This window comes from Numida meleagris, chromosome 1, assembly GCF_002078875.1.
Source record: "Numida meleagris isolate 19003 breed g44 Domestic line chromosome 1, NumMel1.0, whole genome shotgun sequence".
Lineage (NCBI taxonomy): Eukaryota > Metazoa > Chordata > Aves > Galliformes > Numididae > Numida > Numida meleagris.
The window spans coordinates 141,762,372-141,777,171 of NC_034409.1; the positions used below are offsets into that span (position 1 = coordinate 141,762,372).

General features: G+C 37.7%; 1 protein-coding gene across 2 annotated transcripts in view; it reads right to left on the reverse strand.

Moving 5' to 3' along the window:
• PCCA (propionyl-CoA carboxylase alpha subunit) overlaps positions 1–14,800 on the reverse strand; it is a 273,195-nt gene that overhangs the window by 87,559 nt on the left and 170,836 nt on the right. For both annotated transcript variants that reach the window (XM_021416023.1, XM_021416032.1), the window contains one exon: positions 10,973–11,075. In XM_021416023.1, the coding sequence (XP_021271698.1) occupies positions 10,973–11,075 (103 nt within the window). The remainder of the gene's footprint in view (positions 1–10,972; positions 11,076–14,800) is intronic.

Below are 14,800 nucleotides of genomic sequence, written 5' to 3' on the forward strand. Positions count from 1 at the left end.
CTGGCGAGGTGTCAGGGCATGGTACAATGCAGTGTCACATGAAGATTTGCATGCTAGCTCTAACCTAGTTAATTCAGCTAGGAGCAGCACAGCTGCATTAATGCAGCACTGCCCAAGCTACATTAGCCAGCACAGGTTTCTTTGTGCCATGTTAAACTGCACCATGTAGAAATATCCTAAAATGGGGAACCATACAGAGTCCAATGTCTCTTTGGAGACTACTGAATGTAAATAATAAATAGGATGGCTAATCATTGATGAGCCTGATTGTTTGTACATCTAACCTTCATTTTCATCCTCCCACAACCCTGGTTCCCTGGTTTTATTAGAACATTATGTTCACATTCAAATCTTCCGCACAAGGAGCCTAATTGCCAGACGTACAGCTGTCCCACTGGTCTTGTATAGCAGGATCTATTCTACAGATCTCCGACTTCTGCCAATAGCCAACACTGATACCGAATGAACTCTCCTGAACAAAGCTATGTTTTCTTAATAATAACAGTTGTATAAACATAAGGTCTTCTCAGTTAAAGGGAAACCAACATCAAAAAGCAGTAAAACATGGAACCCTAAACCCTTCTTTCTTTGAAGAAACACGTTTGAAGCGAGGTGTTTCTAGTTATGGGTGAATGAAATGAGAATTCAGCTGCAACAAATGGACATCCAGTCCGTATGAAAGTCTAATTAGATCCATCTGAGAAGCTGTGTTTAAAACTGCTTCACATATTTCAAAGGAAAGCTCTCCTAGTCTATCTTTTGAGAAGAGTACATCAAACATTTAGTCACAGCTGACACGTGTCTATCCACTACAACGGCATTATTTTTCATAAGCCGTAAAAGCCACATTCAAGTAATAGTAACAATCTAGCTTACTTAAAAATTAAATTAAAGGGGCAAAAATGCAGAAAAGACGTTCAGAGCTAAGAAAACAACTCAGAGCAGTAAGGACTCTAAGTTCCTCCCCTACGCCAAAGCATCAAGAGATTCCAAAGTAGAGCATCATACTGAATATCAAATGTGCTGAGATTTGCTAGCAGAATGGAATTGAAGATGAAACACCATTCAGGAGCTACGGAGTTAACTGGCTTTTGTAGTAAAAAGCCAGGCTCTTAACATTACGTTAGCATACTTTTAAATGTAACTCTTGCTACTGCTGAACCAGCAGGAGGAGCTCACAACATTTTTTGATTCTACAAAATTTGGGGAGGGGGTGGGGAAGTAAGTTGGAGGGGGTTTCTTCCAGAGAAGGGAGGAACTCGTTGGGCTTTTTCTTTCCAGTTACACTGGATGTGAAATCAGTGGAAAAAAAAAAAGCACCCAAAGGATGCTCATGTAAGCAATACTTTAAGAAACTATAAAATAATTATACAAATATTTTGGTGCGGGATATGAAATATGCCTGGCACACAAATGCACTGAGGATATTACCTGTGCCCCAAGGAGTTTTCAGCCGTACACCAAAAGACCCCAGTGGACAGGAAGAGTGGTTGTTATGACAGAAATTAGACATTTTGTAGAAAAAACATTGTATGGTATTGCTCTGTATTGTTACAGATATTAAATTTATATTTTAGTTTATTGCTCACTGGGATTTCTGGAATTGTTGGGTCATGACCCATAAGAGAACATAGTGTCCATTTTCATACCACAGGAACTCATGATACGAAGCCGCCTCTGTGGCTAAAACTCAAAGACACCGCCAGTCTTCACTGGGTAATTTAGAAGCCACCACCATAAAAGCCTAACTCCTTTAAGACCTATGCTTTAAAACAATGAAAAGAAGCCTGATCCTGGAACAAGGAAAATAAATATACAAACTGACCACGCTTGCTTTTCAAGTATTTTGCTATCTAACATTTCATAGTTTTTGTTGCATTTTCTATTCAGGCATTCTTTGTAGCCTACATACCAGTGCCGGATCATATGTTACTGTGAGTTTTACAGAAGAACTATGAATCACCAGAAACATGGGTACACCACAGAACTACTATAACCAAGCTATTATACCTCCCTGCCATGGAGGGGAGAGCATGTTATTCAAGCTACAGAATTAGTTCCTTACTTTTCATGTTATTTCTAGTTTTCAACACTGTGGCTATTTTCTGTATATGCTTATAAAGTGCTGCATGAATAAACTAGTATGAGATATACAAACAAACCTACACTGATCTCTCTTTACAAAGCAAATATGCACATACTGTACCAGTCCTTTACATATATTTATTTTTTAAATGGTATGTTATTTAAAATAACATGCAACCCAGATAGACTGTTTTTCTCACAAACACTCCTAATACAAGTATATGCAAATATGAGATAAGTATACTGAATATTTACCTAAGTGTTTTTACCTCTGGTTTATCTAATGCTATTCACAATTCATGAACAATGTGTCCTAGCATCTATATACTCTGGGAGACTCAATTCAGCAGAGTGGAGATGCATACCAGAAACACTGAGTTCACAAGATATCAAGGCCAAGGCTACTTTCATTTAAAAAACACAACGTCAGCAACCACAGAAATGTACCAATTAAAGCAGTTGCCCACAAAGTCAGAACACGAGGATCAGGGCCCTCCTCAGATTGAAGGGTTCAAGCCTGCAGCGTCTCCCCCAGGAGAAACTGTCCCTACACATCAGGATAGGATGAGGGCATCTCTACTCTTCCTGCAGAAATCTGCCACTGTGCAGAAATGAGCATGGGATCAGTAAAGCCACAGAGTCAGTCAACAAGCATTACTGTACGCAGTGACAAAGGCAGTGCTTTGCAAGGGTGGAAATCACAGGTTCTTGTCTTTCTAAAGGGTTAGTTTACACTTACGTCATTAAAATGCCATTACACAGACTATTCAAGTCTTAAAAGCAAAAAAAAAAAAAAAAAAAAAGTCAGTATGCAAAAGACCAGCTGAGTTAGGGTTGTGTAGAGTGAGAAGGGTGAAACTTACATTCCCTTCATTCTTGTCTTCTATATGCAAAATGGTCGGAGGGCTGAGGTGAATAAACATTGGTCACCCCAGCTCCCCAAAAGTTGACTCTAACCTTTCTAGAAGTTCTTTTCCCTAAACCACATCCGATTTTCTTCAAATGATGAAAATCCACACCCCCCCCCCCAAACAAATGTTGTTGAACAAAGAATTCTCCTTCAAAAGATCAGTAGATTAATTATATTGTTCTTCCAAGTTGAATTACAGAGCACACTTTTAGACATAATACAAACAGGAAACTAAGTAGCTAAGAAATGCAGAGTTGCATTTGACAGCAATTAATCTGACATAGAGCAATACACTTTTCTGGCTGGGGAAGACAGAGTTACCTTCCTACACTTTTTGAACAGATTAAATAACAGTGTAATTGAGAGGACAGCAACTCCAAAACATGGATATCGCCATATTATTTTGAAAGGAGATTTACAAATGAAACAAAGTTAACAACACAGTGCTTGCATTCATCAGGTAGGTAGAAGAAAGCATCTAATCGATGTCAAGAGATAAGCTTCGCTAAATATTTTCATTATCAATGCTACCTGTTAAATTAAATTCACAAATTTTATTCTGAATACAAGTCCAAGCTGTCTAACTACTGAATACAATTGGCAGCTTCTGGCACTCAAGACACCATTTTGCGTTATATTAAATGCCATGCAAAACCAGCTGCGGCAGAACGGAACATCCATCATGAAATATTCTAAATGCTCAGAGAAGTGCAAATATGTACCTTAACTCCTGCCTAAAAACCAGCCTAAAGATCTTAGTGATGAAGAGATTTGTTTGCACAACTTCACTGGAGAATCTGTATGCTACCGTGCAAGGAAAGTATGTACTACTTTGAAGAAGTCAGTTAAAGTTTTCTGCTTACAGCTTTAAGGAGTACATAACTGAACTGCCCTCTATACTTGAGCCTTTACATCCACAGTTTCCCTTCATTCAAACTAACACAGGATGTCAGAATTACAGTGTATTTCATTACATGCATATAACAATAATATACATATATTATGTCATATATATAATTATACATCATTGTATGACAAAATGTCATATTTAGAAATTAACAGGAAAATGTTCCCTTCCTTCAGTTGGAGATATAGGTCAACTTCTATCTTTTCCAGCTACCTTTCCTTTCTGTTTTAATTCATACAGGTATTTGCTTTTCACCTCTACTGATACAAGTCTCATATTTCTTTTATATGTCTAATTAGTTAGAAGGTATTACGTGCCTGAAGCATATCAGAAATGCAATATACTAATAGTAATGACTCTTTTAAAAAGATCATTAATTTTATACTGATAGGGCCAGGAAACGTTATTCTTCTGCATGGTCTACTGGAAAGGCAGTATTGAATATGCACTGAATTATGATCCTACCCCATTCACAATTGTATTTAATGAACTTTTTTTTTTTTTTTACAGCAATTTCATTTACCAGTGCTATGCTTTTACATTATAGCATTCCTCTTTACGCTTGATGCTTTACATACTTATCTGCATCTCACTTGATTTTGGGATGATATTCCTTCTTAAGCATTTTTTCCTCCCCAGAGAGAACTTCTAAAATAGATTTAAAAAATTACCTTACCCTTCAGTTATAAAATTTACAGCACATGAATATGAGTTTCCCTAATTAAACGTTTGTTATATTTAAAGTGAAAGCTTAATCATAACAAGATACACATGAATTCACTAACAAAAGTAAAGAATATAGATAACTACTTCACTACTCTATGCTAATGATAAAGGACGTATTCAAATAATAATGACAACAATTTCTTAGATCTTTCCTTTTATGTTTTCATTTACATACTATACAACAAGTTTTCTTTTGAAAGTATTAAGAGGTACAGAAGACAACTTCACACCTCCACAGATACTTAATAAATTCTTTACCTCTTGTTAAGGAGATATGGGAAAAAAACACTCTTTTTACCTAAAAATTATTTAAAATATTAATAATAATATATATTATTATTGATTATTAAAATATTAATAATCAATCAACTCTTCTTTTGAAGCATGTGAAGCATTTGAATAAGCTTCAAAAAATTTCCACAGAGATTCCATGCCAGTACTATATTTACTTGTTCTTAAATTTGAATTTAGGAAGTGATCCAATATTTTGTGAAAATAGCAGTCCATTCTAGAAGTAATCTGAAAACGTAATTAAGCTTTCTCTGGTCCTTTTATTTGGTGTTTGACCTATACAGGCCCCTCTGGACACATATCAAATTTCCATTTGTTCAAAGTAACTTCTGAACTATTTCACCTTATGCTTTTTTTGAAAAAATAAACAACTTTCATTCACCACAACTTCAGTGATAAGAAGCTACTTTATAACTGAAAACATCTGGAAATTCTTTGTCAACTAAACAGACTGGAAGATGAATCCAAGCACTCTGGGAAGGTTTGCATCTACTCCAGAGATGAAGAACCCTAACAGAAAGGGCTGTTTTTTAACATGAAAAGGAATGACAACAATTACTTCCAGAGAAATCATGCAAATCAGCAATATTCCCACGACACAGGATTCCTCTTTTACAACAAGGAATCAGAAAATGGACTATGCCAAAAAGTTCTTCAAGAATTCAGTTTATCGCATAAAAATAGCCACAAATTCCTTGTTGAAAGGAAAATTATGTCCTCATCTTATGCATACAGAAATAAACTTCAAACAAATAATCGTTATCGTATCTCCTGAAGTGTAGCTACTTAGTGCTGGTATTCATCATTTAAGCCTTCAGATTCATCCACTGCTTTTTTTCAAACCGTTCTTCAGCTGTCTAATTCTCTTATCAGAGAAATACTGAAGAATATTGAAGGAATTAAGAAAGGCGGGTTACAGCAGTGAAAAGACTGCACTAGTCAAGTAATTAATTATGTTTGGTTTACCACCAAACTCTAAACTTTGCAATGGAAAAATGATATAATGGTGGATCCAATAAATTGAACCTTATTATTGGATTCCTGGTCCAATATATTTATGATCTCTCTTGCTTAGGCCATTTTCATTCCGTGTTATTATCTTAATACCTGTATTAAATTACATATTTTTACAGTATTACTTCACTGAATGACATGAAATTCTTCCACAATTCAGAAGGGCAGGTGAAGGCTGTCAGTGACACTGAAGTCCTACACACACCATTGAGTAGAGGGCTCTGCTCAGCAGGGCTGGGGACAGCAGCTCCCATTCAGTGTCATTAGCACAGAGTCTCCACACTGGCTGTGATCAGTCTCAATAGGGCTGAAAAAAAGCAACAAGGCCATCATAACGTGGGCCCAGAGGAGGCTTGGTGGCTGACATTTAGCTCTGAAGGGCTGAGGATATTCCCTTCAGACATACATTAAAATGGCACAATTCAGCATGGTGCAGGGAAACCACACAGCAGCCAAGTTTGTTCAGTACATGCAGATTTCCATATGCTTTTGCCTCTCCAGCCCTTCAGAACTCTGCAGAGCACTCAAGCTTTGCAAAGGAAGAGCAGACTCCAGCCTTCATCAGTAAAATTGGATTATGTCTTTATATAAAAAAAATAAGAAAATCAAAACTTGATAGCCAGACTAATAGTCAAAAAGACTAAGATGAAATCAATTCCTGTCTGAATTCGGACCAATAAAAAGTTCCAGAGGTTGGTTAAGGGATGCTTCTGGGCTATTTATTGCTGTTTTAGGCTAGTCTCATGTAAAGGAAAGTATTCGTCCCTCCTTCAAACTCTATTTTAATAGTAATCCTGATGATGAGGAACACACACACACACATGCGTGCGCGAAAATAAAAAAAAAAATTTACATTAATTTAGTTGGAGAGTTCTTGGCACGTAAGAAAGTCGATCCCATCAAAGTTACTAAACTTTAATTTTCAAGTCAGGTCATTAGAATCTTTTAATTATTAAACTGTTTGCTGCTATGTTGATAGGAAATCACCACAACTGCCTGATACCAAAAAATTCTATTACACTCATCTTATACAAACATCAGTATTATAGCATGTAAGTTGCTGGCTTCAGAATGATAACAGAGCTACCTCTACTTCAAAAGGAAAAACAGCAAACTGGGATTCACAACAGATTCCAGTATCTATTGGAAACAATAAAGCTAATTATTTTTTGTTCTTTTCAAAATTTCAAGCAAACAATATTGCTCACACTTGACCATTTATTTTTAAGTCCTTCAGTTTTGGGAAGCAAGGCCTCTAAAGTGGCCTACCGTCAGCTTGCATCATGGACCTCCATTACAAATCAAGTGGTTAAAAACAGATGGCTACAGAACTCAAAATCCTGGAAAATAAAGAGCAGCAAAAAGCAGTTCGTGCTGCACAATTCACTAAGATTCTCTTGATAAAGGGAGAAAATCACAGCTGACCCATAGATCAGGATGCTGACGAATGATCTTCCCTTGAACAGCAGGAACCATGGGGAAGCCTGGTGCTCATGCTCCCTATGCAGAGAGCAAAGCACCGCACAGTGTGGGGCGGAGAGGTTTCGGCTGGTGAGAGTAGAAGAGTTAAGGAAAAAAGAAAGAAGTCACTGTTGGAAAGGTCCCAGTGGTAAACAAAGTAAATCAGAATGCGAGCACTGCTGCTGCAACGCACAGTTGGCAGCAGGAGCAAACTTCTGAAGAGGAATGTGAAGGCGGCCCTCCCACTGGGCTATCTAGCTGCACTATGGATTCAGCTATCTTTGTCATGAGCCACAAGGGGACACAGCCCACTAAGTCAGGAGCCCATGTCACACCAACTTCATAGCGAAAAGTAAATGTGGAAGTTCAAAAAGTGAGCCTTGCATTTTTGACAGCAAAGTTCATATAGAAGGCTTTGAGCTTTCCCATTTTTTCTGATGGTACATTATACCTCCTAATCAGAAACAAGACTTCTCATTCCTACTCTTTGACTTTTCTTAAGTCAGTTGTTTTTCCATTGTAAAGTTTTGAATAATATTTAAGAAGATTTTCGACTGTACTGTATTTCTTCTGTTCTCGTCTGCAGCACAGTCCCACCAGAACCCCAGCAAAAAAAAAAATATTAATAAAGAACAGCATGTCCCCTGCTATTTTGTCCAGTAACAAGGAAAAATAAGCGTAACTAAACAATCTTGGTATTCAAAAATAGTTTCCTGCTTCGCATAAATGCAAGCTCAGGAGTTATTTTTAATATTGACACCTTAAAATTTAAGTGAGGTAGTCCTTATGGTCATCATGAAATCCACCCACTATGATTTACTTCATCAGCTAAGAAATACTCAAGATACAAATAATTAAAAAATTGTCTCTTCTCAGAGTAAACAACCTTGGTTAGGGCAGAATCAGAATACCAAAGCTTCTGTCTCCATGTCTCCAATGCCTTTGTCCCAACCTTGTAGGCACACAGACCCGTGTTCTTCCTGTCTGTTGCTTCTAACTCTCCTGTCCCTCAACCTAACACATTGCAGGGCTGCACGGAGATGAGCAGGACCTTTGCAGGCCTGCTGCTCCTCTCCCTGCCCCAGTGGGATTCCCACAGAGCACTGCTTGCCCACAGCAATTTTCCTGCTAGGGAAAGTAGCAAAGGGGGGCCAACTGACTTTGAAATATAAAGGAATTTACAAAAGCAAACAAGAAAAATAAGGACATGCTTAACTACTCACTCTTGCTTAGCCCAGTAATGCCAGATGACTTGATTATATTGGAGATGTTACTGTTTGAATAATAAACTGAAGGAGTAGCAATCAGATTCCACACATGCCATGGAACGGGCTTGCATGAGCTGTAATGCCCATGCTGCTGCAGCACTAGAAGTATTCAGCAGTTCCATTTAAACTGACTGACAGATTTGGCCTGTGGTACAGGCAGGAATGATTTACTGTATGTTATAGTTGCTATATGTCAATAATTGTTAGCAGCATTAGCATTACTCCTTTTTAGAGTTAGTGCGTCTTGGAGAGATATAGTGCAGCTTACAACTGCTGCTCATGAATCTAGGGTTAACTCATGTATGAGCTTATAATTTCAGTTACCTTCAGCATCAATGGAGACAAGAGCACAGAAGAATGCTTAGGCCTCTTCAGCCTGTAAACCTTCCTTAGTCTGACTTAAAGATAGATGTTTATTAAAATTAACCAAGTTAGTATAAGCTTGAGCCTAGAGAACTAAATGAAACGTAATCACTCAAAAATGTGTGTGCTACCTCCTTAAAAAGCAGCAGCTACTTTCTAACTGCCTCACAGCTGCACAGAGCTCCAGGCTGACCACTAAGAGATAGCAACGTTGCAGATAAAAGGTGGGAAGGCTGGGGGCAATGACCATTCTGGGGAAGAGCACACAGACTGCTGCCAGTCCTTCTCTGTTGTGGAAAGGTTGTTTTGCTGCCTGAGCAATGGGTTGCATCCAAGTTCACAGAGCACCTAGTCAATATAAATTTCATTAATTCAGAAAAAAACTGTGTTCAGACATGGCCTTAGCTCACAAAGCACAATTCCACAGGGGTGTGAATGTCACAGCCATGATACAGAGCTACATGCTATGGACTGAGTGGAAAGTCACACTGAAGACCTCCCGATATTCTTAGAGTAATCAACACTACAACTGAAGTGATCTCCATCTTCCACACTTCAAGCAGTAAATTTGCAAAAGAGAACTTTAAAAGGTGCTGACTACAATTATGGATCTTGTCCACATCCTTTTTTTTCTGCACACCTATGATCCATATGGAACATAAAGTATTTCTGGTCTCTACTCACACTTTTATCTTATATTCATCAGGAGTACGTATGAAACAGTGTGACAGAGCTGGATGCACTGTTCTAAAAGAAACTGGTTAGGCATATTCTTGTCCTACGTAGGCCAACAAAAAGATTTTTTAAAGGCAAAACTTTTTTTCCTCAATTCACGTAAGTGAAAATAACCACCTAAAAACACAATATACTTCAGCTGTTACATCTGTTAAATAAAAATCTTAGTAGAGCAAAGCAAGAGTGAATCACCAAGACAATACTGTCTTTACTTGATGAAATATTCATTTAAACATCCTTTTTCAAGTAAATCTCATGGTTCTGCAGATGACCTAAGCGTAAACATCACAACTAAAAATATCACGAAGCAGATATTGCAGAACATTCTTCAGAGAAAACTGGTGAGAAGAGCAAACAGCTGTCAAAGGCAGACTAGAAGACTTCTGAGGTTCCTCACAGCCTTGTCCTGTATTTCAGTGATTCTACAAGAAACTGACTTTTTCAGATCCCTTTGAAAACTTTTGTCTAAGAGTTAACAAACAGATGCTATGCAAGTGAACTATTCTTAAGAATCTCATTTTATTATGGAATTACCATTAACAGACTTCAAAAGTAGTTCTCTCTATAAATCTACTGTCTCAATACAATGCAACCAGCTTGTATCCTGGCTTCATTCTACCGAACACAGCGTTACCATTGTTCTATTGGCATGGTCTTGTCTGCCTTTCATATTGACAGTATTGTTTAAGTAATTGTCTTAGAATATTTGTAAAAATAATAATTAAAACACATGCATCTGAAGTGATTTTACTGTGCCTGCATGCAGTTTTACTACTTAGGCATCAAGTAATCCCATTCCAGTATGATTGTATATTCAACTTGCTCAGTTCTTTGATTTGTTTTTTTAATCACTAACTTAAGCTAACAAAATGTTCTCAACATTGCAGTTATTTTCTTTCTTTTAAATTTTTACAGTGGAAGCATACAGATCCTTACTTCTAAACATGACACTAAAGAGGGTTGTTAATTAAAAAAATAATTTAAGAAAAGTGCATAAAAATGTTCCATGGACACGAGCAGAGAAAAATCTTCATACAGTCACACTGTACGAATTAACATAGAGCCTTTTTTTGTAATCCACAATTATGCCTGTTAAAGACAAAACAAATATCTATGTTTGGTCACTGAACAAACAGAAAATTACAGTAAGAGTCAGTGACAATATAAGTTGTCTCAATGGACCGAAAATCTTGGAAAACGAGCAGAACTTACAGAAAATGATGAGCCATCCTTTGAAACTGCAACAGGGTAAATCCCATCCCCTTGATGCACAGAGAGCTCCCAGCTACTTCTCTTTGATTTAGCAATAGGAATTCTAAAAAACAGAGAGAGAATTTTTACAAGATTTCACATTTTTCCCATTTAAATCAGGAGCACTTTTCTCATAGGATGGTCATGAAGGATATAAAACATCATTAATCTATAGACACAATTAGGAAAGCATACTTCAAAAAAAATATTGGATACATTTTTTTGTCAAATGGTATATGAGGAGAAAATGCACTCTACTTTCTTTTTAGACTTGCCTTGACACACTGGGTATGCTGACAGAGTTATAGGAATCTCTTGAATGCAGCCAGCACTTGCTACAGAATTAATTCAAACAGGATGAAAAGCAGATGAGAAAGTGGGTTGGCAGAAGAACAGCAACAGCAGCATTCTTTCTAAGTGCAAAATATAATTACTAGTCCTTTAGTCTCATTCTTAGTAAACCTTAATTAAAGTCCACTTAGATACAAAAGATTCGGCCAAACCTGTAATACACATAATTTAATAATTAATGTACATTTTACAGCATTTCATTCACGGAGTCCTTCAAATAAACTGAAAAAAATGACTGTGTATCACAACCCATACACAGGATGATATCTATTCCTGCAGCAGTCAGTGGCTGCACCAGATATCAGGTAACACGAGAACCATAAATCTTTCTAACCTCAGCTCAAAGAAGCACATCTGACAACCAGGGAAACAGACCTGAAGAGTCATTCCTGCCAATTCCGAGTGAAATAAGTAATTTTCAACTAGTTTGTTTAAAATGTGTACTTGTAACTTTGATTTGTTTCCTCCCTGTGTAGCTACCCTTCCTTGGGAAGCCCCAAGTCTCTTCAACTTCATTGTAACAACTTGTGTCCATTGTACGCTGTAATCTTTTCTGGTAGCCATATACAAGCATCAGCAATCTCCTCTGTAGCCTAAACAAGAAGGTATGAAGGTGGAGTTTAACTCCATTAGAACAAAGGCACGTTATTTTGGTAGAGCTTTTCTTCCACACAGACTTTTACACACCTTCAGATTCTCCGTAAGAACTGTACAGACAATAAGCTCATCACAGTTGCATCTCCTTCTAAGGTATAACACTCATCTATTATAGACTGTAGTGATTACTACGCTATTTCAGTGCAGTCTTTAGAATCTTAAAACTTGGAAACACATTTTTCTGGATTGTGTCACATGCAGTCTGCTGAGGATTCAGGGGTGCAGTGAACTACATCTCCCCCAAAGGAAGTGCTCAGTGTGTCTGGAGTCAACAGGGAGAAGCACCTGAGTCCTCCAGAGGAACAGGAGAAGCTTTCTGCCTAAGCCAAGGATAACATACTGACTTGCTAAGGATTTACGCAATTCCTTTATTAAGGTTAGTTTTTTTCAACAGCTAAAACGTAGGCAAATAGAAACTCAGGTATCCAATCAGTCAAGAAGTTTCTAAAAGTTGTGCTTTGCAGTGTGCCTGAAATGGGTAAAATCAAAACATGTAATGTATTAGCTAGACTAATAGATGGATTTACCATTAGTTACTCTGGATCCAAGCCAAGCAGAGTCTTACACCACCTTTCACCAAACATCCTTGATCACTTCAAACCAACTACCCACAAAGTTCATGGTATTGAAATAAGCCTGTTCCCATGCTAATGATGCCAAGCATTATATTTTTAATTTAATACAGAGAGATAATTCTCAAAAGAACAAATCTGAGGAAACATCTATGGCTTATTGGGTGCAATGACATTTCTCAGCACCTCAGCTTAGAATTTCTTTATGTCACCAAAACATTTACACTGGCTGATAGGAAACATTACAGACACTGGAGTTCCTGAAGAAGAGGAACTGAGGAATTTCCTGGACAGGTAGCAGGCAGAGAGATGTTTTCATTGCACTTCCTGGTATAAGAGCAACAGCAAGGAGGAATATAGTGGATTATGGCAGAACCTGGCTAAATTCTACATAGCATTTTACTATAATAAACCAACAGTGCTTTATAGAAACTTCATACTTCTTATGTATGGAGTAAGACCTCATCTCAAACACAGCTTAGTAGGATCTGCTTCATTGGTGGCATGAGATTCCTTATAACCCTGCTGGCATGGCCTTGCTTCGTATTGCATTTGACTGGAAGTGACCTCATGAATCTGGCTGCTGGCCATCAAAGGAAAGACAGTCTTGTTCTCCAGCAGGGATTATTTTTGTTCGGTCCTGTCTTGCTGAGCTTTGTCAAGTGTATCTCCAAACAGGATGCATGCCTCTTGAAAGGCATGACTATGATCACTGCTTTGACGGGGTTTCAAACTGCCCCACAGGCATATAATTCCTCTCTGCAACACTGGTGGTCAGGAGGGCAAGGTCCAGAGATGTATCTAATAGCAAAGTACACTGCAAGTTTTATGTCCCTCCTGGAATTGCTGAATTCTCTTGCACAGGGACATTTTTTAGCTTTGCTAACCAAATGCCTGGGGCTATGTAACTAATCTACAACTATATTGACTAAAATGGATATGTACACTAGCTCATAAGAATTCTGCTTTTTCTTCGTTAAATCCCTTTAAAAAAATTTTTTTCAGTATTTCAATAGGATTGAAGAGTTTATTGGTTTTAGTTTGCTGTTTTTGTTGTTGTTGTTGTTGTTTACATATATGGAGATATTCAAGACCCATTTGGATGCCTACCTGTGTGACCTATTGTAGGGTATCTGCTTTAGCAGAGGGATTGGACTTGATGATCTCTTGAGGTCCCTTTCAATTCCTGTGATTCTGTGATATATACATATATACACATATCTATAATTTGCAAGCATGACAAAGTTCAAAAGCAAAGATCAAAGTCAATCCAAGTTTCTTGAATATCAACAGGTTGAAAGCTGATCAAGCCTGTGAACTACTTTAGAAATGCTGAAGTTTCTATCAGGTTAAGAAAGGGAGGAGGGGTATTTTGTTGTGTGTTTTTATAACATATGAGATGTCCGAGTGCAGGGGAAAAAAACATTCTGCTCTTGGGCAAGACTGATTCCTTAGCTGAGCACTCTTCTAAGCCCCCCAGTTAGGACTTCTGAATATATTTTCCAGTAGTTGATAGAAATGTCACAAATTTCTAGCTGTTGTCAAAGATTTGAAATTTTAAAAATTCTAAATACTCGGCTGAAATCTGAGATATTCTATTTACATTAAAAAATATATTGGAAGACAAAATAATGTCAATTTTATCATTATAAAAGATGCAAAATTTTTAGGTGTTTTCAGTCCAACTTCAGACTCAGAATCACAAAGTTCAACATTCCCTTTCTTCTCTCAGTCCTAGCACATGAAACATCAAAGAAATGGTGTGTGGAGATCATTGGCTGCAGGAAGAAACACAAGTTCAGCAGCAAGACGAGTGCTGGGTGAACAGGAAGCAGGGCCACAGAGAAGCTGTTTTCCCTCACCAGCATTATATACAAGGAGCGGGAGAGAGCAAAGGGAGCACACTGTGGCAGCACAGACAGGATGGGAGAGAGAAGGGTATAATGAACTCTTTCCATACAGTCTTCACTGACCTGCCTTCCAAGGGGAAGTAACACCAGCAGCAGGGGCATGCACTGTGAGAAAGGTGGATGGCCTGGCTCTAATTCAGAAAGGTGTTACTCTAAACCATGTAAGTTATAAAAACATGTAAATGGTGTGAGAAGCAAAACAGCTCCTTTTACCTGCTTACTTATTTATTTTCAATCCTTGTCACTCTTTACTCAACTGCAGATGATGTCATGGTCTCCTAATGTATTTCATACGCAGC